General features: G+C 37.6%; 1 protein-coding gene across 1 annotated transcript in view; it reads right to left on the bottom strand.

Moving 5' to 3' along the window:
• Positions 1–20022, bottom strand: part of LOC140238538 (lisH domain-containing protein ARMC9-like) — a 35435-nt gene extending 15413 nt beyond the window's left edge. The window contains exons 1-17 of the mRNA XM_072318442.1: positions 19892–20022; positions 19322–19444; positions 18593–18769; positions 17371–17550; positions 16430–16606; positions 15843–15917; positions 12869–12955; positions 11989–12026; positions 9843–9863; positions 8184–8289; positions 6217–6315; positions 5355–5445; positions 4629–4752; positions 3706–3845; positions 1069–1145; positions 771–845; positions 178–268 (exon numbers count right to left, since the gene is read on the bottom strand). Of these exons, the coding sequence (XP_072174543.1) occupies positions 178–268; positions 771–845; positions 1069–1145; positions 3706–3845; positions 4629–4752; positions 5355–5445; positions 6217–6315; positions 8184–8289; positions 9843–9863; positions 11989–12026; positions 12869–12955; positions 15843–15917; positions 16430–16606; positions 17371–17550; positions 18593–18769; positions 19322–19444; positions 19892–19966 (1756 nt within the window). The 5' untranslated portion in view covers positions 19967–20022. The remainder of the gene's footprint in view (positions 1–177; positions 269–770; positions 846–1068; positions 1146–3705; positions 3846–4628; positions 4753–5354; positions 5446–6216; positions 6316–8183; positions 8290–9842; positions 9864–11988; positions 12027–12868; positions 12956–15842; positions 15918–16429; positions 16607–17370; positions 17551–18592; positions 18770–19321; positions 19445–19891) is intronic.
• Positions 20023–21263: the final 1241 nt, after the last annotated feature.

Genomic DNA, 21263 nt, shown 5'->3' on the forward strand with positions numbered 1-21263 from the left:
GCTCAGATGTACAACGTAATACAGTTTGCACTCTAAAACATGCTCAAGATACAAGTAAGTCCAAACTAGTTTAAGAATATGATGGTGGAGTACTTGATGGGACAGGCAGCAGAAACACATTGCTACTGAGACACAGAAACTAGCAGTTTGATGTGTTGGACCTGCCATGGCACCCACCTGAATTGAGCTGCTTGATGATAAAGTGGATCTGTCTGTTCATCTCTGGTGTGTCTTCTTTGATGAAACATTTCAGTATCTCTTCCATTCCCTAATAAAATAGGACAACAGCAACAGATGATTTTAATTTGACACAAACATAACAATAACTGACCAATATAGACAAAGCACATATATTTTTTACCAATAATACAGTGTACGTACGTGTACTTCATAATGAAAAACACAACACAAACATCACACATCAAGAGACAAAACTTTGATTACTCTAAACCTGTGAGGTTAACTCCAGCCTGAAGAACATGACAGTCACAAGCAATGCACAAATACCAAACTGACCAAAAAAATACCACAACAACCCTAACATGAATATCTTATTCATTGACATAGAGTAAATAAAGAAATAGAAAAAGAAAAGAAGGCTGACAATTATACAGACAGAGATTTGTGAACACAATTAAGCAACAAGCAGTAATTTTAGAAAGAAAATGCAAAAAATGGCATGACAGAAAATGGCATGCTACAGCCTGGTGTGGCATGGCACATTCAAATTTATTTTGAAACTTAATGCAACCAAAGGGTACAACACTCACCATTTCTCTGGCTTGGTCCCTTATCTCTGGCACTGATAAAATGCTGTACAATGTTCCATTCACGTAAGGACGAATCTACAGAAAGCACACATGAAATCATGGGGGGTTAGATAGAGTGTGTATTCACTACTTTGCATAAAGAACATTTTCAGCTAGAATGGAAAGACTGTAGTGAATCATTATGTACATGTATATATGCACATCACATATATTTAATAGAAGGCAATTCAGCTATCTAATCTGAAAAGCCATCAATTCTTGTTTCCTTGTCATTGAAAAATAAAAATGTTATTCTTACCTCTTGATCTTCATGTCCAAGCAGATCTGCTATCACATGCAAAACCTGAACCTTGTCATCCACGCATTTCTTTTTACCTGGCACAGGAAAACAAAAGAGCAAAAGTTTTACATTTAAAACATACTCCGATGTAGTTCTCATCACCTCTCAGAAGGGCTAAAGTTCATCTTCCACTATTTGGAAATTGCTTGTGATGTATCGAAAGGTTCTACCAAGAAGCTTGTCTAGCTGACCCAATTTGCCAAGATAATATGCTGTTTTGGAGTATTTTGAGATGGCAAGTGTCAAATAATTTCAACCGTAGTACACAACTTTTATTCCTGAAGCTCTCTTCCCATTCAGAAGTGGGTAGGTAGAACCCTACGTGACGATCAATTGTGGCCTAGTACATTGTATTCCTATTTCCCAACAAGCTTTATGTGATTCATTCTCACAAAGAAGGTTGATGGATGCTGCTACAGCATACAGTATGGCCAGATTTGTAATCTATCACACAACACTGTGCAGCATCAGGGATCGGATATGATCTGAGGTTGCAATAATATCAGCGTACCTATTTGGCTAATATTGTTGCATTTTCGTCACAACCCAACTAAAATTGCATTATCAGAGCATTATTTCACACTTTTCTTTGTGCAATTGTGCCCATTTTAGAGAGAGAGAGAGAGAGAGAGAGAGACAGACAGACAGACAGAGAAAAAACAAACAAACAAACAAACAAGCCTGACAGTCTCTGCAGGCATCTGGACATTCTGTTTTTGTTTTCTGTTTTCCAAAGTGAATTAAGCACTGGGGGTATCAGCAGACAGCTGCAACTATTGTATGATGAGCTTTTGTGTGCCAGACCAAACCCTGTGGAGTTTCGGAGGGCACCCTACACTGTCAAAGAGTCATCTTCTGCTTAACCCTTTGGCCCGTATTCTACTGTAGACCAAGGTTTAAACCCATTTTAGACTCACCTATGGTTTAGCTAGACCCGAGGTTTAATTTTGTATTCTGCTAGCGAGGTTTAGTTAAACCCAAGTCTATTTCGGGTTTAAATTAAACCCGAAATAGTCTTTGGTCAAGCCACCATGGTGCCCTCTATGGAAGAAGAAATTCTCCCTCTCTGAGTACTTTTCTCTCCACAAATCCACTTAAATTTATTATTGGCAGTGTATCAGCCACATGAGCGTGAATTTCTTGGATTTTGAATAGTTTTTACGGGTATTTATGTCGAATAAGGGCATGCTGTATTTTTGCTTGTGACGGCTCGTGAAGCACTGTACATTACTGCACAGTTTGTGTACGTGTGCGATGCACATCACAGGATACATGATAAGCGTATAGCGTAGCGCTATTATATTCCTGGCTAGATAGCTTTGAATGCTCAGTACCAGCAGAGCCATCGCGCCGCGCCGGCCGGCGGCACAGTTGCTGTGTGCGCTGGATGGGACATGGCTTTTTATGTCGATTGAATCGTGAGTTCGGAATGGATTGGCGATTGATCAAACCAGGACTTTGAGGTAGGAAATTGAATAAAAGCTTTTCTCTTAAGATTGTCAGTTTATAACAATGGAAACCATTCTAAAATTTATAAATAGATCTAGGCCTATATCAACCCTGTCTCGATATTATTATTAGAAGTAGATTTTACCTAGGGCCTACCGTACCACACTAACCTAACTTTTAATAGATCTAACGTCAGTCCTAACGTTACAATAATGTACTCTAGCTATTCGAATAGGTTCTACTAACGTTAGTAGGACCCTACTCCTAGTCCTAACGTTAGTCCTACGATCTAGGTTCTCGATCTAGTCTATCTAACAACTAGAAAATATGCCAAATCGACCTCGGGCTCTACCCTCTAGTCCTACATTGAGTTCTTGGTCTAGTCTTCAGGTTATTTTCATCGTAAAGTCTAGACTAACGTATACTTATTAGTACAGGGAGTACTAGGACTAGTATTTCTAACATTTAGATCTCGAGTCTCTTCTAAGTGTACAAGTACTAGATCTAGTACATTAGGCGTATCTCGTGTGTACACGCGTCTGGCCGGCAAGCTAGCTGCAGGCAGCTGCTGCTGTATCCAGCCAGCCACTCGTTTTGTGCCATTGGCATTGATCTGTGTGCTGGTACCTTTACCAGTCATCGTAATACTAATAGACTCGATTTTAAACTCGAAATAAACCTCCTCCTGGGTAGGTTTAATTCAAACCCTATTTAGACCACAGCTGGACTTAGCAGAATACCAATTAAACCTGGGTTTAAACCTGGGTCTAAACTGGTGGTTTAAACCCAGGTTTAAACCCAGAAAACCCACTTTAGACCCAGGCGTGGGTTTAAACTCGGGTCTAAGTTTTTAGCAGAATACGGGCCTTTGTGTCCTTTGGGTGCTAATCAGTTCAGAAAATCCCCATAGAATTGTAGACATTGTCCAAAGTCCCTGGTACAGAATGGGTTACAACCACTTTGGAACAATTTGAATGCGGCAGGGTACAGAACAGTGGTTTGAAAAGGATCAAATGCAGAAGTTTGAAGGTCCAAGAGTGTGCTATACACCAGTGCTTTCATACCAAAATGTTTGAGCATTCACACAATACAATGTATGCCACCTTCCATCAAGAATAATGGTTGTTGGAGAAAATGTGACCTTACCTGATGTACGCAGACAAAGGTTCATGAGCAGGGCTATGGAGTACTCTAGTGTGTAGTCTGACAGCGAGTCGGAGTCTTCTAGAACCCCAACAAGCCACTTGATGATACCGCCCTCTATCATCGCTGACTGGAGATGTCTCCTGCAGAAAAAAGGGATCATGGCAGCATTTCAGCGTGATAAGGCAATGCATGATTCATTATATTGGGATGGCTCACATTTGTTTTCATTTCATACGAGAAAAAAACAATGAGGCAAGAACTACAACAAAAGAAAAGCAGTTCAGTTATAAATGCTGCTGGTTGTCTTGGTTGTCTACCAGTTATCCTTTCCTATTTCTTTGATTCTCCTACTTAGGATTGTATTAATTGTGCAAGTTTTGAATACAATCATCTTAGGACAAACTGATATAAAACAACAATGAAATAACTATTATACATTGTAACATCCCTTCACTATATCCTCAAGTAATTTTCTGACATGTATATATAGTGCAGGAGTAACAGCAATGTGCTTAACCCATTCCATACTGAATTTTGAAATGCCCATAGACTTAATATGCAGGCCACAAGGTTCCCGTATAGAATGGGTTAATCCATCCCTCCCCGCGCCAAATAATTGATTACAAAAGAAAAATCACATGATTACATATAAAAAGCCATATTTGATTCCCCAATTTCTCTCTTTCTTCCTTCTGCCCCCCCCCCCCCCCCCCACACACACACATTCACTTCAGCCCTCTTTTGTTTCAATGAACATGCACACATATACTTGTGCTCTACCTGGCACACACAAATTCTATGGCTTTCTCTTTTTCTCTCTCTCCATCTCTGTTTCTCAATCTGTCTATCTCTCTGTTTCTCTCCCTTTTTGTGTCATGTTTGTTGATGTTGTTGTTGCTTTTTTGCCTTGCCACTAGTCTTACTTCAGGCTGAGTTTCTGCAGTGCCCCAAGGGCATTCTCCCTGGTGATAGAGTCCCTCTCTTCAGACTGCAAAGTCACCTGTAGGGTGTAGACGATGTCCCGGTACCTGCCCAGGTATGATCGACCTGTATGCATGATATGAGAGTGAAGTAAACCAAACTAATAGCATCAATAGTTGAATTCTCCTTTACACACCTGAATTTTGACTTTGATATCAGCACCTACCACACCCGTTGTACATATTATGCTTTAAAGGGTGTGTACAGTTCTGGTCAAGGTGAGGATTTAGCTTTTAACATTTTGCAAGATATTCAGAAACCACTCTATGAGATGTCAAAGAGCATGTCATTCTAAGGGGTATCAAAAATTTATTTGATGAAAATCGGTTTTGAAGTGGCTGAGATATCCAAAAACAAGGTGAAACAAAGAGATTCTAATAAAGTTGTGGCATGTCGCCTTTTATTATTACCACTTTTTTGGATATCTCAGCCATTTGAAAACCAATTTTCATCAAATAAACATTGAATCCTTCTTAAAATTACATGCTCTTTCATATTTCATAAGAGGCTTTTCATTATCTCACTTAGGAATGTTCACAACATGAATCCCCACCTCAACCAGTACTGTACAGTCCCTTTAACAAAGGTATCGGCTAGGGTCAAAAGTAAAAAAACATCGTAAAAAACAAGGCGTGGATCATTTGGAAGCACAGCTGTATAAAACTCACCCACAGACAGAGAGGCAAAGGCATTGAACAATCTAGCCAAGTACTGCTGAACAACCTCATCTGAATAGGTCAACATCTCCATCATGTGGTCCTGGGAAAAATAAAGTAATGAAACAAAGGTCCATTCATATGCAAAATTTAATCGCTCAAATTTTACAAAGCGCCCGGCCTAACATGTCACTGCCTATGGAATAAAGATCATACACTCCTGCTTTGTGAGATTTTTCATGTCCTTTAAGCACTCAGACTGAGTGGTAAAGGGCACTATAAATACCCCCTAAAACTTCTTATTTTGTAATGTCCCTTACCAACAAAAACTAATAACAAGCTGCAAAAAAAAATAAAAAATCCTACCTTTATGCCCGCCATCATGAGTGCACAGCAGTTAGTCTTTAATACAATGAAAATATCACCTTTATCACTTTGCTGAAAATGTCTAAGTTGAAGGTAAACCAAAAGACAACAAGCCTGTAACATTGTACTGTAAAAGTGGATATTTTCGCTCGAGTTATTTTTCGCGCTCAGCTAGGTAAGATGAGTTTCATGTGTTTTTAATTCCGTGGAGTGTATCAACTACTGGAGCATATGGCAAGCAAAATTATTTGCATGCTTTTATTTTTGCGCTAGTTTCTGATAGTGGTTGTGCAAAAATGCATGAAAATCTTAACACTGCGAAAATTTCCACTTCTACAGTAAACAAATTTCTCTGTGCTTTTCGTTGTAATATTTCTGCAAATGATTTCAATTTTTCCTTAGTTAACATTTTTGTTGCTGTGGCAGTAAATCCTCTCAAGATTTACCCATAGTTGTGATCTACGTACACAATCTACACTAGATTGTGTCGCTACATACACAAACTAACCTGATAGGGACTAGGCTGTGTGCAACCCAGGATGTCATTTTTGATGTAGGCTGATATGACCTCACTACGCTGTTCTCCAGGCTCACTGCGAGTCAGGCGCTGTATAAAATACAATACAAGTAAGACATCAATCACAAACATATTCCACTTCATTAATCTCTTACCAGGCAATTCTAAAAAAAAAAACAAAAAAAAAACAACACCACATTAAGAAGTGGTAAGTACAATGACGACACTTTCATACATCATACTGTAAAAGGAGGAATGTTCGCATGAATATTAATTCTGCAAATTTTGCGAAAGCCAAGATTTGTGAAATTAAAATGCATGCGAAAGTTCTTGTCTGCACTACAAGCATTAAATGCCAGAGGCGATTTGCGAGAATTTCATGCTGTGAAAAAGGCCACCAGCTCCAGGTCACAAAAATTGCATGCCACAAGAATATTTTGCTTTACAGTATTATGATCATATGAAATATGAGATAAGATTGCACAGGACCTTGAAGTGTACAAGATCAACAAGCTATAAAGAAGTTCAACTGAAGGATGCATTGGGCAAGAAGCTACAAACATTGTACATTGTATGTACTTCAGTTGTATGTAATATAACCCATTTGCATGCTTGAATCTTCCTTCAATAAAATGCTGACATGTATTGTATAAACTGCTTGATAGCCTTGATAGGAAACAAATCCTCTTCTACAGAGCAGCCATTCTTACAACAAATCAACCTAAACCTGTATTTATGGTTCTATTTTTCCCATATTGAAAGGATTAATCATAAAACCTTGTGTTTGTAAACACTTCAATCATTATTTTGTACTGATATATGAGAGAATTCATTCATTGAGAATGATTATAGGCATATTGAGAATTGAGAATTGAGAATTGAGAATCAATAATAATTGAGAATTGAGAATAATTATAGGCATAAAAGATAAACCTACCACTATCATGCAGCATCACATGACCATCAAAATGTCTGAAGAGTATTAAAGGGCATTTCTACACGAGTTAATGGGAAAACTTTATCAAGCCTTACCCTCTGTCAGTCACAAGTATTAAAGTTACCAACTCAACAGGACTTGAGAGCAAGAGAGGGGTAAGATATGAGGTAACGAGTGTTCTTCAATTTGTCTGCCCTCTGTACGAATGAAATTTGCAAGATCACAACTGCTGATCTACATTTTAAACAAACATGTCGGAAAAGGGAAAGCAGGAATTACATCTGTTATCCACTGCTTTCCGGGCAGTGGAACTACCACCAGGCTATCCTAGCTGCCAGCAGTGACACAATGAACTTGGAAAAAATACTCGAGCTCCAAAATTCTGATGATGTTATGTAAAGTAGTCCAATGCAGACTTTCCTTTTTCCAACACGTTTCCTAAAAATGTAGATCACCAGTTGCGATCTTACAAAGTTCATTTGTACAGAGGGCAGACAAACTGAAAAACACTCATACTACAACAAGACTTGTATGATTGTAACAGAGACTCCAACTCTCCCACTTTCGATGGGAGGTCTATCGCAGAAAGCCCATATTTGCAAAATCTCCCGTTCTTTCGATTGAGATTAGATTTCTCACGCCCTGGCTCTGTGTCACCCGTTTGTATGGTTGTGTGGATGCCAATCAATTTCATATGCATGCATGAATAGTATCTACACAATTATGATATATGAAATGAAGATTTATTAACCCCAAATATATATGATTTGAATCATTGAACTATTACTTACTTAATGACATCGTATGTTGAAAAATAAGCTTGAGATAGCATGAGAAAGCATCAAGAACTGTATTGACCCAAGGGACTTTGTGCTTTGTGCACATCAAGTTGAAGTCTCAAGTTTGCAAGGGGTTCAGGTGGGAGAATCTCTAGATTAGAGGGTGCTTGGGGTTGGACCTTTTGTTGTGAAACACACAAAACTAAATCAATAATCATCCCTCCTTTGCCTCCATCACTTACCCATCTCAATGCCTGGAGGAGGAGGGCTTTCCTCCTGGTTTCTGCCCTCATGATGTCTTCTTTCACCTTGGTGTAGTCCAGCGTGGGGAGAACTGGCATGGTATCCCTAGGAAACATTGAGGAAAGAAGATGGAGCATCAGTGATGAATACATCAAGTCACATCTGAAACCACTTATAGATTTTCAGTTCATTCTTCTAGAGGATATGTGTATGTGTGTGTGAGTATGCCCATGTCATATCTGAATTATAATTGTATTGATTTGATTTGATTTATTCTCTGTATGCCATTTTTTTTCCAAAATACATTAATTTTCTGCAATTTCATTAACATTGTACAAAATAACAGTAGTATGAATAATTTCAACGATTATCATCATTTTCATCAATCATACAATATATCTGTCATATAATTACGTGAGTGACATCTTAATTTTGCAGTGTAGTTTACTGCTTTTCACATCAAAGGGAATCTTTAATAGCATGCATACAATGTCAAGAGATACTTTTCGTAGGAAAGCACATTTTTCAACATTGATCGTCACAGAAGAGGTTGAGTCTGTGCATTTTACTTAGTGTAACCCAGTCTAGTCAAAATTTAGGGATCCATGCACACGTTGTATGGTGACAAGGGTTAAGTCAGCTGTTATTGTTTTTTTTCACACTGCAAGCATATTAGGCTATAACTTAATACACAACATTAAAGAACAAGTATAAGGAAAAAGTTGAGAAGTTACACATTCTAATAACTTTTACACAATGACTAAAGGCAGAGGAAGTGGATGAACACAATTCAATATATTATTTGACAGTGATATTTTATTATTTTTTTTTTTTTTAATTGAAGACAAACTTGATGTGCATTTGAAATTTAGAGGTTGCAGTAATGAAAGCATGGCAGCTATTACCTATACTAGCACACACAAGAGAGAGAGAGAGAGAGAGAGGGCAAAAAAAATATATATATTGAAGGCATAATAGCATGCAAGCTACACAATTTTCTGAAGGAATGCTGAAGAAATATTTTGTTTGGATGAACAGTACATGATAAAACACACAAAAGTGCTGGAAAAAACAACAACACAAATCTTTGTAGTTCATGACTGAATGCAATGCTGCATAAAGAAAGTGTCAGATATTCCACTATTTGCATTTAAAGATGCCCATGATAAATCATTTAGACAATGATAACAAAAACTCATCAATCTTCAAATTTCATTGAATATGTGAAACTGAGCCCACTGTGATGAAAGCATGATATAAATAAGTGTGGTATTGGCAGTTCAGGGTTTCCAACTTGAACTCTAGTTTTAAATTGCAAGCATGCTGTAACAACCCATCCCCCCCCCCCCCAACCGAAAAAAGAAAAGAAAAGAAAAGAAAAGCATATACACATGTAATTACCCTAAGTTTTAGGATTAAAAGCATCAATATGTGATAACAAAAGTACCACTCTGGCATCTTTTTATAATTATTTAAGCATCCTCACTAATGAGACTCTTATGATCAACACATCCAATATTGCACTCAGTTTGATACACAGGAATGTCTGTTGTCTGATGATAGTGTGATAGTACACACATTAGTTTTTTAGCAAAGGAGTATCAAAAGATGGAACAGATTTTTACAAGACCAACACATCTTTCATTAAATACACTCACCTGATTTCCTCGGGAATCACACTGAGAATTAATGGACAAAACAGTTTGGGGGGTTACTACATATATTGCCATGCATTTTTCTCATGCTGGGATTCATAGGAATAAGTAATGGTTGCAACAGGTTGCTCTGATAACAATGGAACCCCAAAGCAACATGTTACTATTAGGTCTTGAAGACCCAATGAGGGAAACATTTGAAAGACAAAGAGGAGGTATACACACGGATGGACATCGACACTAGGAGAGGTGAATGAGTTGCTACAATAATTGTAGACAGGAAATACAGGGGACAGGGGAGGCAATGAAAGAGCAGGGAGGGGTTGAAGGAGGGTGCGGGAGTGGCATAGGAGGGGCATGGTAAAGGGAGTGGCAAATGAGGGAGGGGGCAAAGAGGGGCATTAAACTGGTAGTATGTATGTTGGGGGGGGGGGAGGGGGCAAGTGGGTTGTAAGAGGGGGATATAAGGGAGGAACATGAGAAAGGTGAGGCAGGTGTTGAGGAAGGAATAAGAAAGGAGCAAGGGGGTGCAAGAGGGGAGCATGGAGCTGCTGAAGGGCAAAGGTGGGTAAGGGGAGAGGTGGAGGACAGACAAATAAGGGGAAAGGGAGTGCCATGAAAGGACAAGGCAGAACATAAAGAGGGGATAGGTGGAGGAGGGTGATGGGGACAGGGTAGAGCTAGCAAAGGTGGGTAAGGGGAGAGGTGGAGGACAGACAAGTAAGGGGAAAGGGAGTGCCATGAAAGGACAAGGCAGAACATAAAGAGGGGACAGGTGGAGGAGGGCGAAGGGGACAGGGTAGAGCTAGCATTGATGGGAGGGATAGGTTGCAGAGGTGGTAGAGGATTTAGAGGGAAAACACAACATCTCCATGTATCACAGAAGCAATGAGAACTACTTCTTCCACACAGTTTTGCATTACTCCCACGACTATCGTTTGACAGATTACCAGAGTTCCCATGCATCAAGATAACATGTACAGCAAATCCTGCAGATTCAAACTACATATAACCACACTCAAGACAAAAGATGTGCATGACAATGCAGAATGTTGAGACAATTTTATAACAGCTTTTCTTTCTTCGTTACTCAAACAAAGAAAAGAAAATGTGTTTGATTAGCTAACATTTTTGATATTCTGATTTTACTTTTTTGAAGCAGATTTAAAAGGAAAAAAGTTCACACCAGGGTTGAATTGCTATCACTCAGAGAAATTACATATTGCCTTTAACTACACAGTAAAGTGATATGGGATCATTTTTCAAATGTCCTTGTCTCAGAATGCAAGGGTGTCAACTTGAAATAACAGTTGCGAGCACACCATGCATTTAACATGCTTGACATTATCACTTTTCTTCTCATTTTCATTCAGTCATGCATTTCTCTTTTTCCCCCCTTTTCTGCATGCCTCCTAAACATAGTACATTACAGACACACCACCATGGATACCCTGCAAACAAATGCCAAAATGAGATTCCTATTATAAAAGTCCACTTACGACACATCCCACTACAAGTACCTGTAAGCCACACAGACTTTTCTAGAAAAAACAAAAACAAGCAAAAGAAAAAAAACCCAGAAAATCTCACTTATTTATGCCCTGCAAGCCCCACATACTGTAAAGCACGATATATTCGCGGCATGAAATTTTTTGCGAATCGCAGCCAACGGCCTTTTTCATGGCATGAAATTTTCCCGAATTGCTGCTGGCATTCAATTCATATAGTGTAGACAAGAACTTTCGTGCGCATTTTAATTTTGCGAATCTTGGCGCCCGCGAAATTCGTGAAATCAAAATGCATGCGAACATTCCTTGTTTTACAGTATTAGGACTATTCCTCAAATTAGAAATGATCCCACCAAGCCCATTTCAGTTGGTCTAAAAAAATCCCCTATTCGAAATCACCCACCCAGATGCAAGAAAAATACAAGTGTGTCTTGTGCAAAAATTGTGCAACAACATTGAGCCACAAAAATCTTCTTTGCATCATCTCCTATGTTCACAAGATGCAACTCTTGGACAAGGTGAGACAGGGGTAGCTGGGAAACGGATGGAAAACCAGAAAAAAAAAATATAAGCAATTATGGAAAACCTACAACTTCGATAACAGCTTTCAGATAATATTTAGGTCTACAACACATTTTTACCTTTGATGTTGATATGAAACCTTCAACACAGAAGCCGCCTGTATGCAACCAAGAAAAATAAAAACATTGTAAATAGACATCTTTCCATCACAAAAGTACATGCATCGAAGTATTGAAATGATTTAAGTGATACATGTTAATACCTAGAAAAGAACAAAACAAACAAACTTGGGTTTGTTCACAGACCTTTTACACGATATACAAAAGATACTACCATGTACTGTGTTACCAACATTTAAGGATATGTTGATTCTAAATCAACATCATAACAAAAATGAGAACAAAACAGGTTAAAAGTGTTATCACTCAATTAAGCATCTTTTGCATCAGCAATAGTATCTTCAGTATCATAATATCAGCAAAGGACTACGAGCTGGGAACTATAAAGGTCAATGAATAATTGCCTGTTTTCACTTGTTTGGTCATCAAACAGGATCAAAACTGCTTCATTTTTTAGGATGGATGTAACTTGCTGATTGCCTTATCATAGATAAGACAGGTGATAATAAAATCTGGCATCATTTATTTATTTGTGAAGTAAATATTTGTTGTTTGTCGTGTGTGTATGTTATACGTATTAATCAGTTTCTGTTGTGTGCTGCATAATTACATCTCCTTTTATCATACTGAATGTATGTAATGTGTCAATTATGTTTTGTGATAATATTGGAAAGTGCATAGGGAACATTAATCTTTTATTATGCACTATAGAAGCTTCATTACTATAACTGTTGTTATTACCATGAATGAAAATCCCCAATTGTCTTGCTTTTTCAATGCTATGCACATTATGAAATAGAAATCTCAATATAATTTGAGGCCACTTGATGATTTCACTAAACTTTTGACATATCATCACGCTTTGCTGTTCAATACTTACAGTTGGAGGTCTTGTGACATCCACTGACTCACTGAGTTGATTTGAGAACAGTCTCTGACACACAGTCTGCACATACTCAGGAGTCACCTATCAACAACAACATAATAATCATAAAAAATGAAGAGACAACACTTAACAAACGAAACACTGAATCTAGTATGTTGCTACAAGTTGACATACCCCATCAGCTAAACAGTGTCATTAAAGCATAGTTTGATAGTGCTGATAGTAATAATAATGATGACAGTAATAATATTAATAATAATAATAATAATAATAATAATAATAATAATAATAATAATAATGTCAGATTTGTGATCACACAAGCATAATGTCAAACTATGCATATCATTCAATATAGCTCATTAACGACGTCACACATACAAAATAATGCACATAAAAATGAAGAAAGAAAGCAAAACACACAACAGATGACAGAAAATGTTTCAAAATTTCTCTATTCATGAACGTTTTGCACTATAATTCTGTCATGCGATAAGGCCTCATCCCGAGGCCTCTTGACTTTTTTTGTTCAAGTCTCGCGCAACTTATGAGACCACATTTGCAATGTCCGTGCATACTGTTTTGAAGCCATGCCCATTTTTGTAATAGCATGCTGCCCCAAAACGGGCACAATTTTGTGATTTTGTGTACATTTCCTACGGAAAACAGTTCTCTATCATGAAAGTCATAAAAACCTGATTATTTTTAAAATTAATCAATTTCATTGATTGATTTTATGCTAATTATAGAAAGAAAGTGGTCAATGACAATTTCCAGTAAACAAACAAAGAAAATACCAAAGTTGAAAAACAAAGAAATACATAAGAAATTCCGAAAACAATAAAATACATAAGAATTGAAATGACTTTTGGAAGTTCTTATGATGTACAATTGTTGAATATGCTAAAACAGATATACAAACTAAAAAGTAGACTCTCAACGCTTTTAATTAGGCTAAAACATGATCTTGGGTTTAATTTGCATAATTAATTAATTAAAATCAGAAATTGATTGTTTCAAAAAATCTCATGACACAATCTTGTAGATTACGACGTGGGTGTTACTGTCAGGCATGCCAAATTTCGTCCCGATCACACCACTGATGGCCGAGATCTCAGTTTTAGCATCTCGGTTTTAACAAAGCCAAAATAGCCCAGCCTGATTAGGGTTAAATGTATTAATCCATCTAATTCATTTCTACCTATATATCCACAACCCAAGTTACCTGAAAGAAAAAAAAAAAATCATGGGAGAGAGTGTAGTCTGAATTGTGTTACTGCTTATTACACAGTCTCACACATTGAACTCAAAGTTGCTGGCCATGGGACTATTCCAACCAATACACTGGCACATTTGACATCCACCATGCCACAAAGCACAGTATCTTCTGCCACAATGTTAGTGCCATGTATGGGCCAATTTTCTGTTGTCCCACCCCTTGGTTACAAGGGCACCCCTCTCGGATGTTTGATAACCCATGTCTCAGACCTTCCCTGGGGCTTTGAGGGTAATGAATACCCGTTTGTGGCCCCATGTGCAAGCATCCCACCCACACACTACCAACTATTCATACACTTATATACACTTGAAATATGGAATATGTTCTTGACATGGTTATAAGAAGTTCAACTATCTTCTTTCTCTAAATGTGATATTAACAACATCATGACCTTCATGCACATTTTCATCAATCATGAAAATGCTAAAATAAAAATATATGAGGCATTTTCATTTAAAAATTTTATGCAAGACATCAAATTAAGCAGAATTGCACACTGTGCATATCTAATGAGCTAATTTGCATAATATCTCTAAAAACAGAAAAGGGATCTTTCTGAGTAGCCTATTGTCCAATGCTAACATTATATGCTCTCATCACATCTTGATAAACTAAAAATGAAATTACTTACACAAACAATAAGTATAATATAGGGAATTATAGTATGCATACATAATAAGCCAATTTGCATATTTACAATAGGCATGTTTTGGGGCTACTACTGAGCTACATTTTGAAAGCACAAGACTACCAATGTTACAGGTAAAGGATTCCCACTAATACAATGCTTAATTTGACTATTTCAAATTTCAATCACAATGTTTTGTTTTGTTTGTTTGTTTCTTCCTTTTTTTTTTGGCACATGGAGACAGATAAACATGTAGTTTATTGTCCTTCCAGCAAGTGTTTTTTGTTTTTGTTTTTGTTTTCATGCTTGCCCTAATTGGTATACTTGTTCTTTTATTCATTGAGCTGACATGTCTACCCTAATGGGATAAGCTGACTGTCAGATAACACAGCTAGGATCATTCTACATACAAAGCTGTACATTCTATAGGTGCCACAATCATCACCCAATCTACTAACATGGATACTAGTATGTGGGACTATTAGAAATATGAGCTATGTAACATTAACTTCGATTTCAGCTCTCATCTGCTTTTACGCACATGTATTGCTCAAATCATGACTAAACACAACATCAACTTTTATTACAAGAGCCAAAGAGCAGAATTAATTTTTGTTTCACTTCAAAAACACTGATAACTTGTGCCAAAAATTGTATCTTTTGAGTATTAAAATTCTACAACATAAATTTAACCACATACTTTTTGTCGCTGTTCTGTTTTATCCTCTCTTGTCCTCTTTAACAGTGCTAAAACATCTTTGAAATTTCATATTTTTGTGACTAAGGGGATGTTGCAGGACATACCTAATTCTTTTTTATTATCATTATCATTATCTTTTTTATTATTATTCTTTCTACATGCAACAAATGCACTTTTTTTTTTTCAATAGAAAATATTTGTGTTTAGGTAGGGAAAAACAATGATTCCACTAAACCATACGGAGAAGAGGGCATGCTGAGGGTTGGTGAATAGCATCAAAGCTTGCCTTTTAATTTCAATCTTTTTTTTCATGATTTGTAACCTAGCTATGACAAAGAAAAAAAAAAGAGTGAATAATACTTGCCTGTTTTCCCTTGATGCAATTTTCCAAAGTATCAACAAGCTCCGCAGTGATCCCAATCAAGTTGTGATAGTCAGACTGGCAGAGTGGGGGAAAAAAAAGCAGAAGAAGCATTCTTAAAAAGAGAAGAATGATACAAGTTTGGTATCCAATTATTCTACACAATCCCACATATTCAATCATATGTTGTTTGACCACATCATTGCCTTATCCTTCTGAACTGATTAAGCACATAATGCAACAGTCAAAACAACAATATGTCATTGTTCATCTTTTACGTTGCACCAATTTCAATTAATTTTGCTGGTTCATAATCTTGCGATTTTTTTTTTCAATTTTGTTTTGCTTTGTTTTTCACACAATGTGATACTTAAAAACAAAGTTGTCTGTAATCATTGTAATGATAGTGCAGTGGAGCAGAAAAATGGAGAAAATTGTTGGCAGAAAATTATTTTAAGCTTTACATAGCCAAAGAAATAACATTATTTTTTTATCATGACATATTCTCTGACACGTGTAATCCAAGCGTCACTTTTAATTGCAATTGCATCAATAAGAATGATCAATTCCATGCATTACACTTCACTCACCTGAATTTTGTTGTATCTCTTGACGTAGGTCATGTTCCGCTTCTCTGCGTCCACAACCGCCTGCTGCAGCTTCTGCAGCTGTTCGGAGTTCTTGCCGTTCACATCCTGGTAGAGCTCAAACAGCCGGGGCTGGGGGTGGGCCGGCAGCGTGATGGCCATGAACTTCTCAAGCCGAATCTGGACACAGCAACAAAGAATGTGTAGAAAACTTGGCACAATGGCTACACCATCATCACATAGATACCTAAGACATGTAGTGATGGACTGACAACAACTTTCTGAAGCCCATTATGCATTTCTATTTTTCTTTTATGATTATGTCACTAGAAGATACAGACACAAAACTTTACAAAGAGAATATTTTTCTGACCCTCCCTACCCATCCTTCTCTTTCAAGTAGCGGTTAACACATAATGTATTAAAAAAAAAAAATGATAATACAATTTCTTGAATATGATATAAGCAATTATCACTTTTACAATACTCAGAAAGGTACCACAGCATTAAAAGAGAAACAAAATACAGTTACAAGCACAGGTATTGAAATCTACTTTGTGACACAATACTTCTCAAAGAATCTACAACAGCTACGAAAAACAAGATACCATGTACAATTCTAGGTCAGTAATGATAATTACCATGATCAAAATAATTAACTGTAATGTACAAATAGATCATCAGTTTTCGTGAACCCAATTCTAATCAGAGTCCATCATATCCCTACTTGAGACTAAATTCACATTATATGTACAATGTATACGTGTAAACGTCCCCTTCATAATTTTTGCAACCTTCCCTCCCTCCCCCCCCCCCTCCCCTTAACCCTTTGAGGACAAGTCCCAAGTATACTCGGGCAGGTTTCTACATGAGAAATAAGTGCTATAGCAAAATCACCCGTCCTCACTGGGTTAACCAAACAACCAATTTTCCAACTGGCACACCTGTAGGTCGGGCACCCAGCTATCCTGAAAGAGCTCCTTGTACGAGGGGTGGCGGGTGGGGTCAGGCACGAAGGGCAGGGCGTAGAACGGCAGAAACTCTGTGGTCTGGCTGAGGGAGGCTCCCCGGGTCTCCAGGTATTTCTTGAAGTGTTCCATGGTGTCCTCCAGCTTGGTCTTGCTCTGAAATGGTGGACAAGAACTCAAAATTATCTACAATGTATCCTCCTGAGATCTTTTGCAAAGTCTTACTACAATTGCCAAATACTGCATATATTTCACAGCAACACAAATTCACGGCTTGCTGCAATTCTTGATACATTCTCATGCAGTATGAAAACAACTGAAAGCACTTGCTCAAATGTATATTGACATATTTATTATACTTAATCAAATGTCCAAATGTGCTTTGAAGTAAAAATTACAACTCTGCAAAAATGAATGAACTTGATAATTCACTTACACACTTGGAAATGCTATCATATAACACTAATCGAAAAAAAAAAAAAATATGAACCAAATGAGAGTACAACTAATCGCCCAATAAAATTTAGCATTTGCTGGGGTGTTTTATGTATATATATATATATATATATATATATATATATATAGCAACTATGTTCTACCTCATTTCCAAATTGTCAGATTTGTTCACATGTCAGCTTACTTGAAAATAAAGTTATTTAGAAACTCTGCAATAATTCTATAAACTAGGTAATTATTACTCAGTAGGATTGATTTCTGCATATGACAAAGACAAATCATATATCAATCATTCTGGACAATCCCATGCAAAATTGTGCAGGTGTATGTCCATTCTCCCCCATCCCCAACATCATCAAGATTTAACAGAAAACAGCCCAGCTCAACTTGAGTTCAATACTCAAAAGATTGACCAGTTGCATTCAAACTATGCATTTGTCACTTTGTGTTTCGTTTTGCATAAGATAAATCACGTCTACATTCAAACCTTTTACATACATTAACATGGTATGTAGCACATCAGACCAGAAAATATCTAAAAATGTGGTGCTGCATCCAAATTCAAAATGTCTGTATTTCTAAAGACAGCTTGCCTGGCATTAGAGTACATGTAATCTGAGCTATCTTGAATCTTGCAAACCTAATACTGGAGATGAGAAAATCTTATGGAAGAACTTGGGAGAAGACAGAATATTTCATGTACAAACTATGCAGTGCACTGAATGATTAATGGTGGGATTACCTTCTTTCCAGTCATCATCCCATAAAAAATGGGAAAGATGGCAAAGTAAATGCTGAGGTAGAACTCCAACTTTTTGCAGACCGCGTCGTTGTTACGCACAGACTCTGATATATTCTCGTCCCACAACAGAAAGAACTCATGCCGGGCTCCCGACTTGAAGAGAGCCAGTAGATCAGCCTGTTTGTTGATAATTCAGGGAAACATGAAACATGAATCTTTCTATAAAGACAAATGAAATTGCAGTCTTCAAGCTAAGCTGTCTATAACAGAATTTCCTCTACATCTTCCTTTTGACACAAGAAGGTACAGGATATACTGTAGGGCTTCATAAACCTGCAACAATGCACTCTTTCATTTGGAGCAAGAAGTTAAAACTATAATGCTGCAACAACAGCACAACAAAATAAACATGTCATATGGCAAGAAATGTGCAAAGAAACCTGAAGAACAAACCTCCTATCCAGAAAATGACATGGAATCTTTCAAAAGGGGATAGAATAAAAGAAGATGTGGTGGACCTGTGTGCTATACAAGTAGCCACTATTATTATCATTTATTATTATTATTAGCATCAGAATTGTTAAATTGTATCCAAGGTCTCTTTGTACATTGTACTCCTTTACCATATTGATAGAGCTTCCAAATGCTTGGATAGTGAATGATGACCACAATACTGTATTCATGATACAGAGTGACAACACATGAAATGTACATGTAGGTGAAGCTAACCTGCAGATCTGCCTTGCGCTTATTCCACGGCTTCTTCATGGGCTGCTCCAGGGGGCGCCCATTGGCTTTGGTTTCTGCTTCAAACACCTTCAGCGTTTGAGGTAACCCATTGAAATCAAGATACTGCACACAAGCAAACAAATAAAACATACAAGGGAGAAAAACAGGAACATAAAGAATTGCAGGTGAAAAAAAAAAAATACTAGACACAAATAATCATGAGTATTAAGCAACACTGATACAGTGACTCTTGATAAAAACCATTCAGAAACCGGTAGTGTATTTTCTATGTACACTAGTTGACTAGGGCTACCAACATACAACTATTGTCTAAGTGTTGCGTGCGTTCACTGTATGAACAAGCAAGTGTAAAAAGGAGTACATATATTATGATACAAAAATGAAGCAATTTTTTGCAGATCTGTATTTCACTCATTATCATGTTCATAAAAAGGATATCATCTTTCAGAAAAAAAAAACAACAACAACAACAACATCTATGTTCAGCCTGGTCAAGCTTCAGTCCGGCCTGTTTTCCATGACAAAATCTCTGCTTTAAGAGAACCTTACCTCCTTCACTATTCCGTTCAACTCGCCTTCGAAGGCCACAACACCGCTCATGTTTCCATTTCGTTTTGACCCCATCGTGTCCGGGAGCAGACACAAGCTCTTTGTCTCCGTGGGGACTGAATTCTGAAATAGTCTAGACTGTCTCCTGCTAGAGACAGAGTCCTGGGCTTTCCGTCTCTCCCTTCTGCTAAGGAGTATTCAGAATCACCAGTGGCTGATTGCAGTCATCTTGAATGTTCCTTTGAAGTGAGAAGGGCAACAAAAAACACTCTAAACAGTAGACAAGATGTATGACAACGACAAGTAATGAAGTACACTACATGTACCGTATCAATACATGTAGATATCTACTTGTGTACATTAATTAGACTACTGGTACTTATGTAGCAGGGGTCGCACTTAACTTTTTTTTAAACTAGCCAGGCGGACTACTTAGAATCAATTTTAACACTGAAGCAATATTTTGGCTAGCCAGACGGACCAGTATCTTCAGAATTTTACGATTTTTAGCTAGTCCGACGTGATTTCGGGTGGCCAATGGCCAGCGGACCATCGCCAATTTCGAACCCTGTGTAGGGCCTAGTAGGGCCTACAAGTATACACCACAATCCATGCTGAATCGTAGACCTTCTTTCAGGCCTTCAACCACTGTCACTGTGACTGTATTCTCCTTTTAGAAATTGTATTGTGTTAATTCTGTATCACAATATTCACATCTTGAGTCCACACTTTTGTACAGAACAGAGTCAGCAGTGCGAGTGTATGGTCAGCAGGTCAGCACAGTGTAACTGTAGATTCTACAGGAGTAAGGGCCTACAAGATAAGTAACGTTTCAGTACAGCATAAACTAGACAGAAAGATCCATCTGTCCCACGGAGTCTTTTACTTTTATGACGTTATCGCTCTCCTCCGTAGACAAGGAGGGGATCCGTGAAGCCAGACGCAGTCTCCGCAGAACATTTCCCCGCCCCGACGACCAGATACAGACCGATCTTTCGGTCAAAGCAAGGAGGTTTTATGCATTGGAGTTCCAACTGGCTGTGATTATTCAAACAGTTGTCAGATTTCTATTGATGTACAAAGGAATTCCACAGGTACACTTGTGCCTTTGATGATCGATGTTCCTTGCCGCCGTCTTGCTCAGCATTCTGAAGATTAATTTTGAACGTTATCATAATTTTGGCCATATTTTGCTTATATCTAGGCCTATTTATTGAATGAAATGAAATTTCAATTAATGATAAAGCATGTAAAACAAAAGACATTTCCGTCTAGAAATTAGCGCAAAAGTGTAAATCTGAGCTGTTATAGTGATTAGTGTATCATGTGAAAATGTTTAAAACTGTACCATCCTGGAAAGCTGGTTTTATCA

Source organism: Diadema setosum, chromosome 15, assembly GCF_964275005.1.
Source record: "Diadema setosum chromosome 15, eeDiaSeto1, whole genome shotgun sequence".
NCBI classification, from domain to species: domain Eukaryota; kingdom Metazoa; phylum Echinodermata; class Echinoidea; order Diadematoida; family Diadematidae; genus Diadema; species Diadema setosum.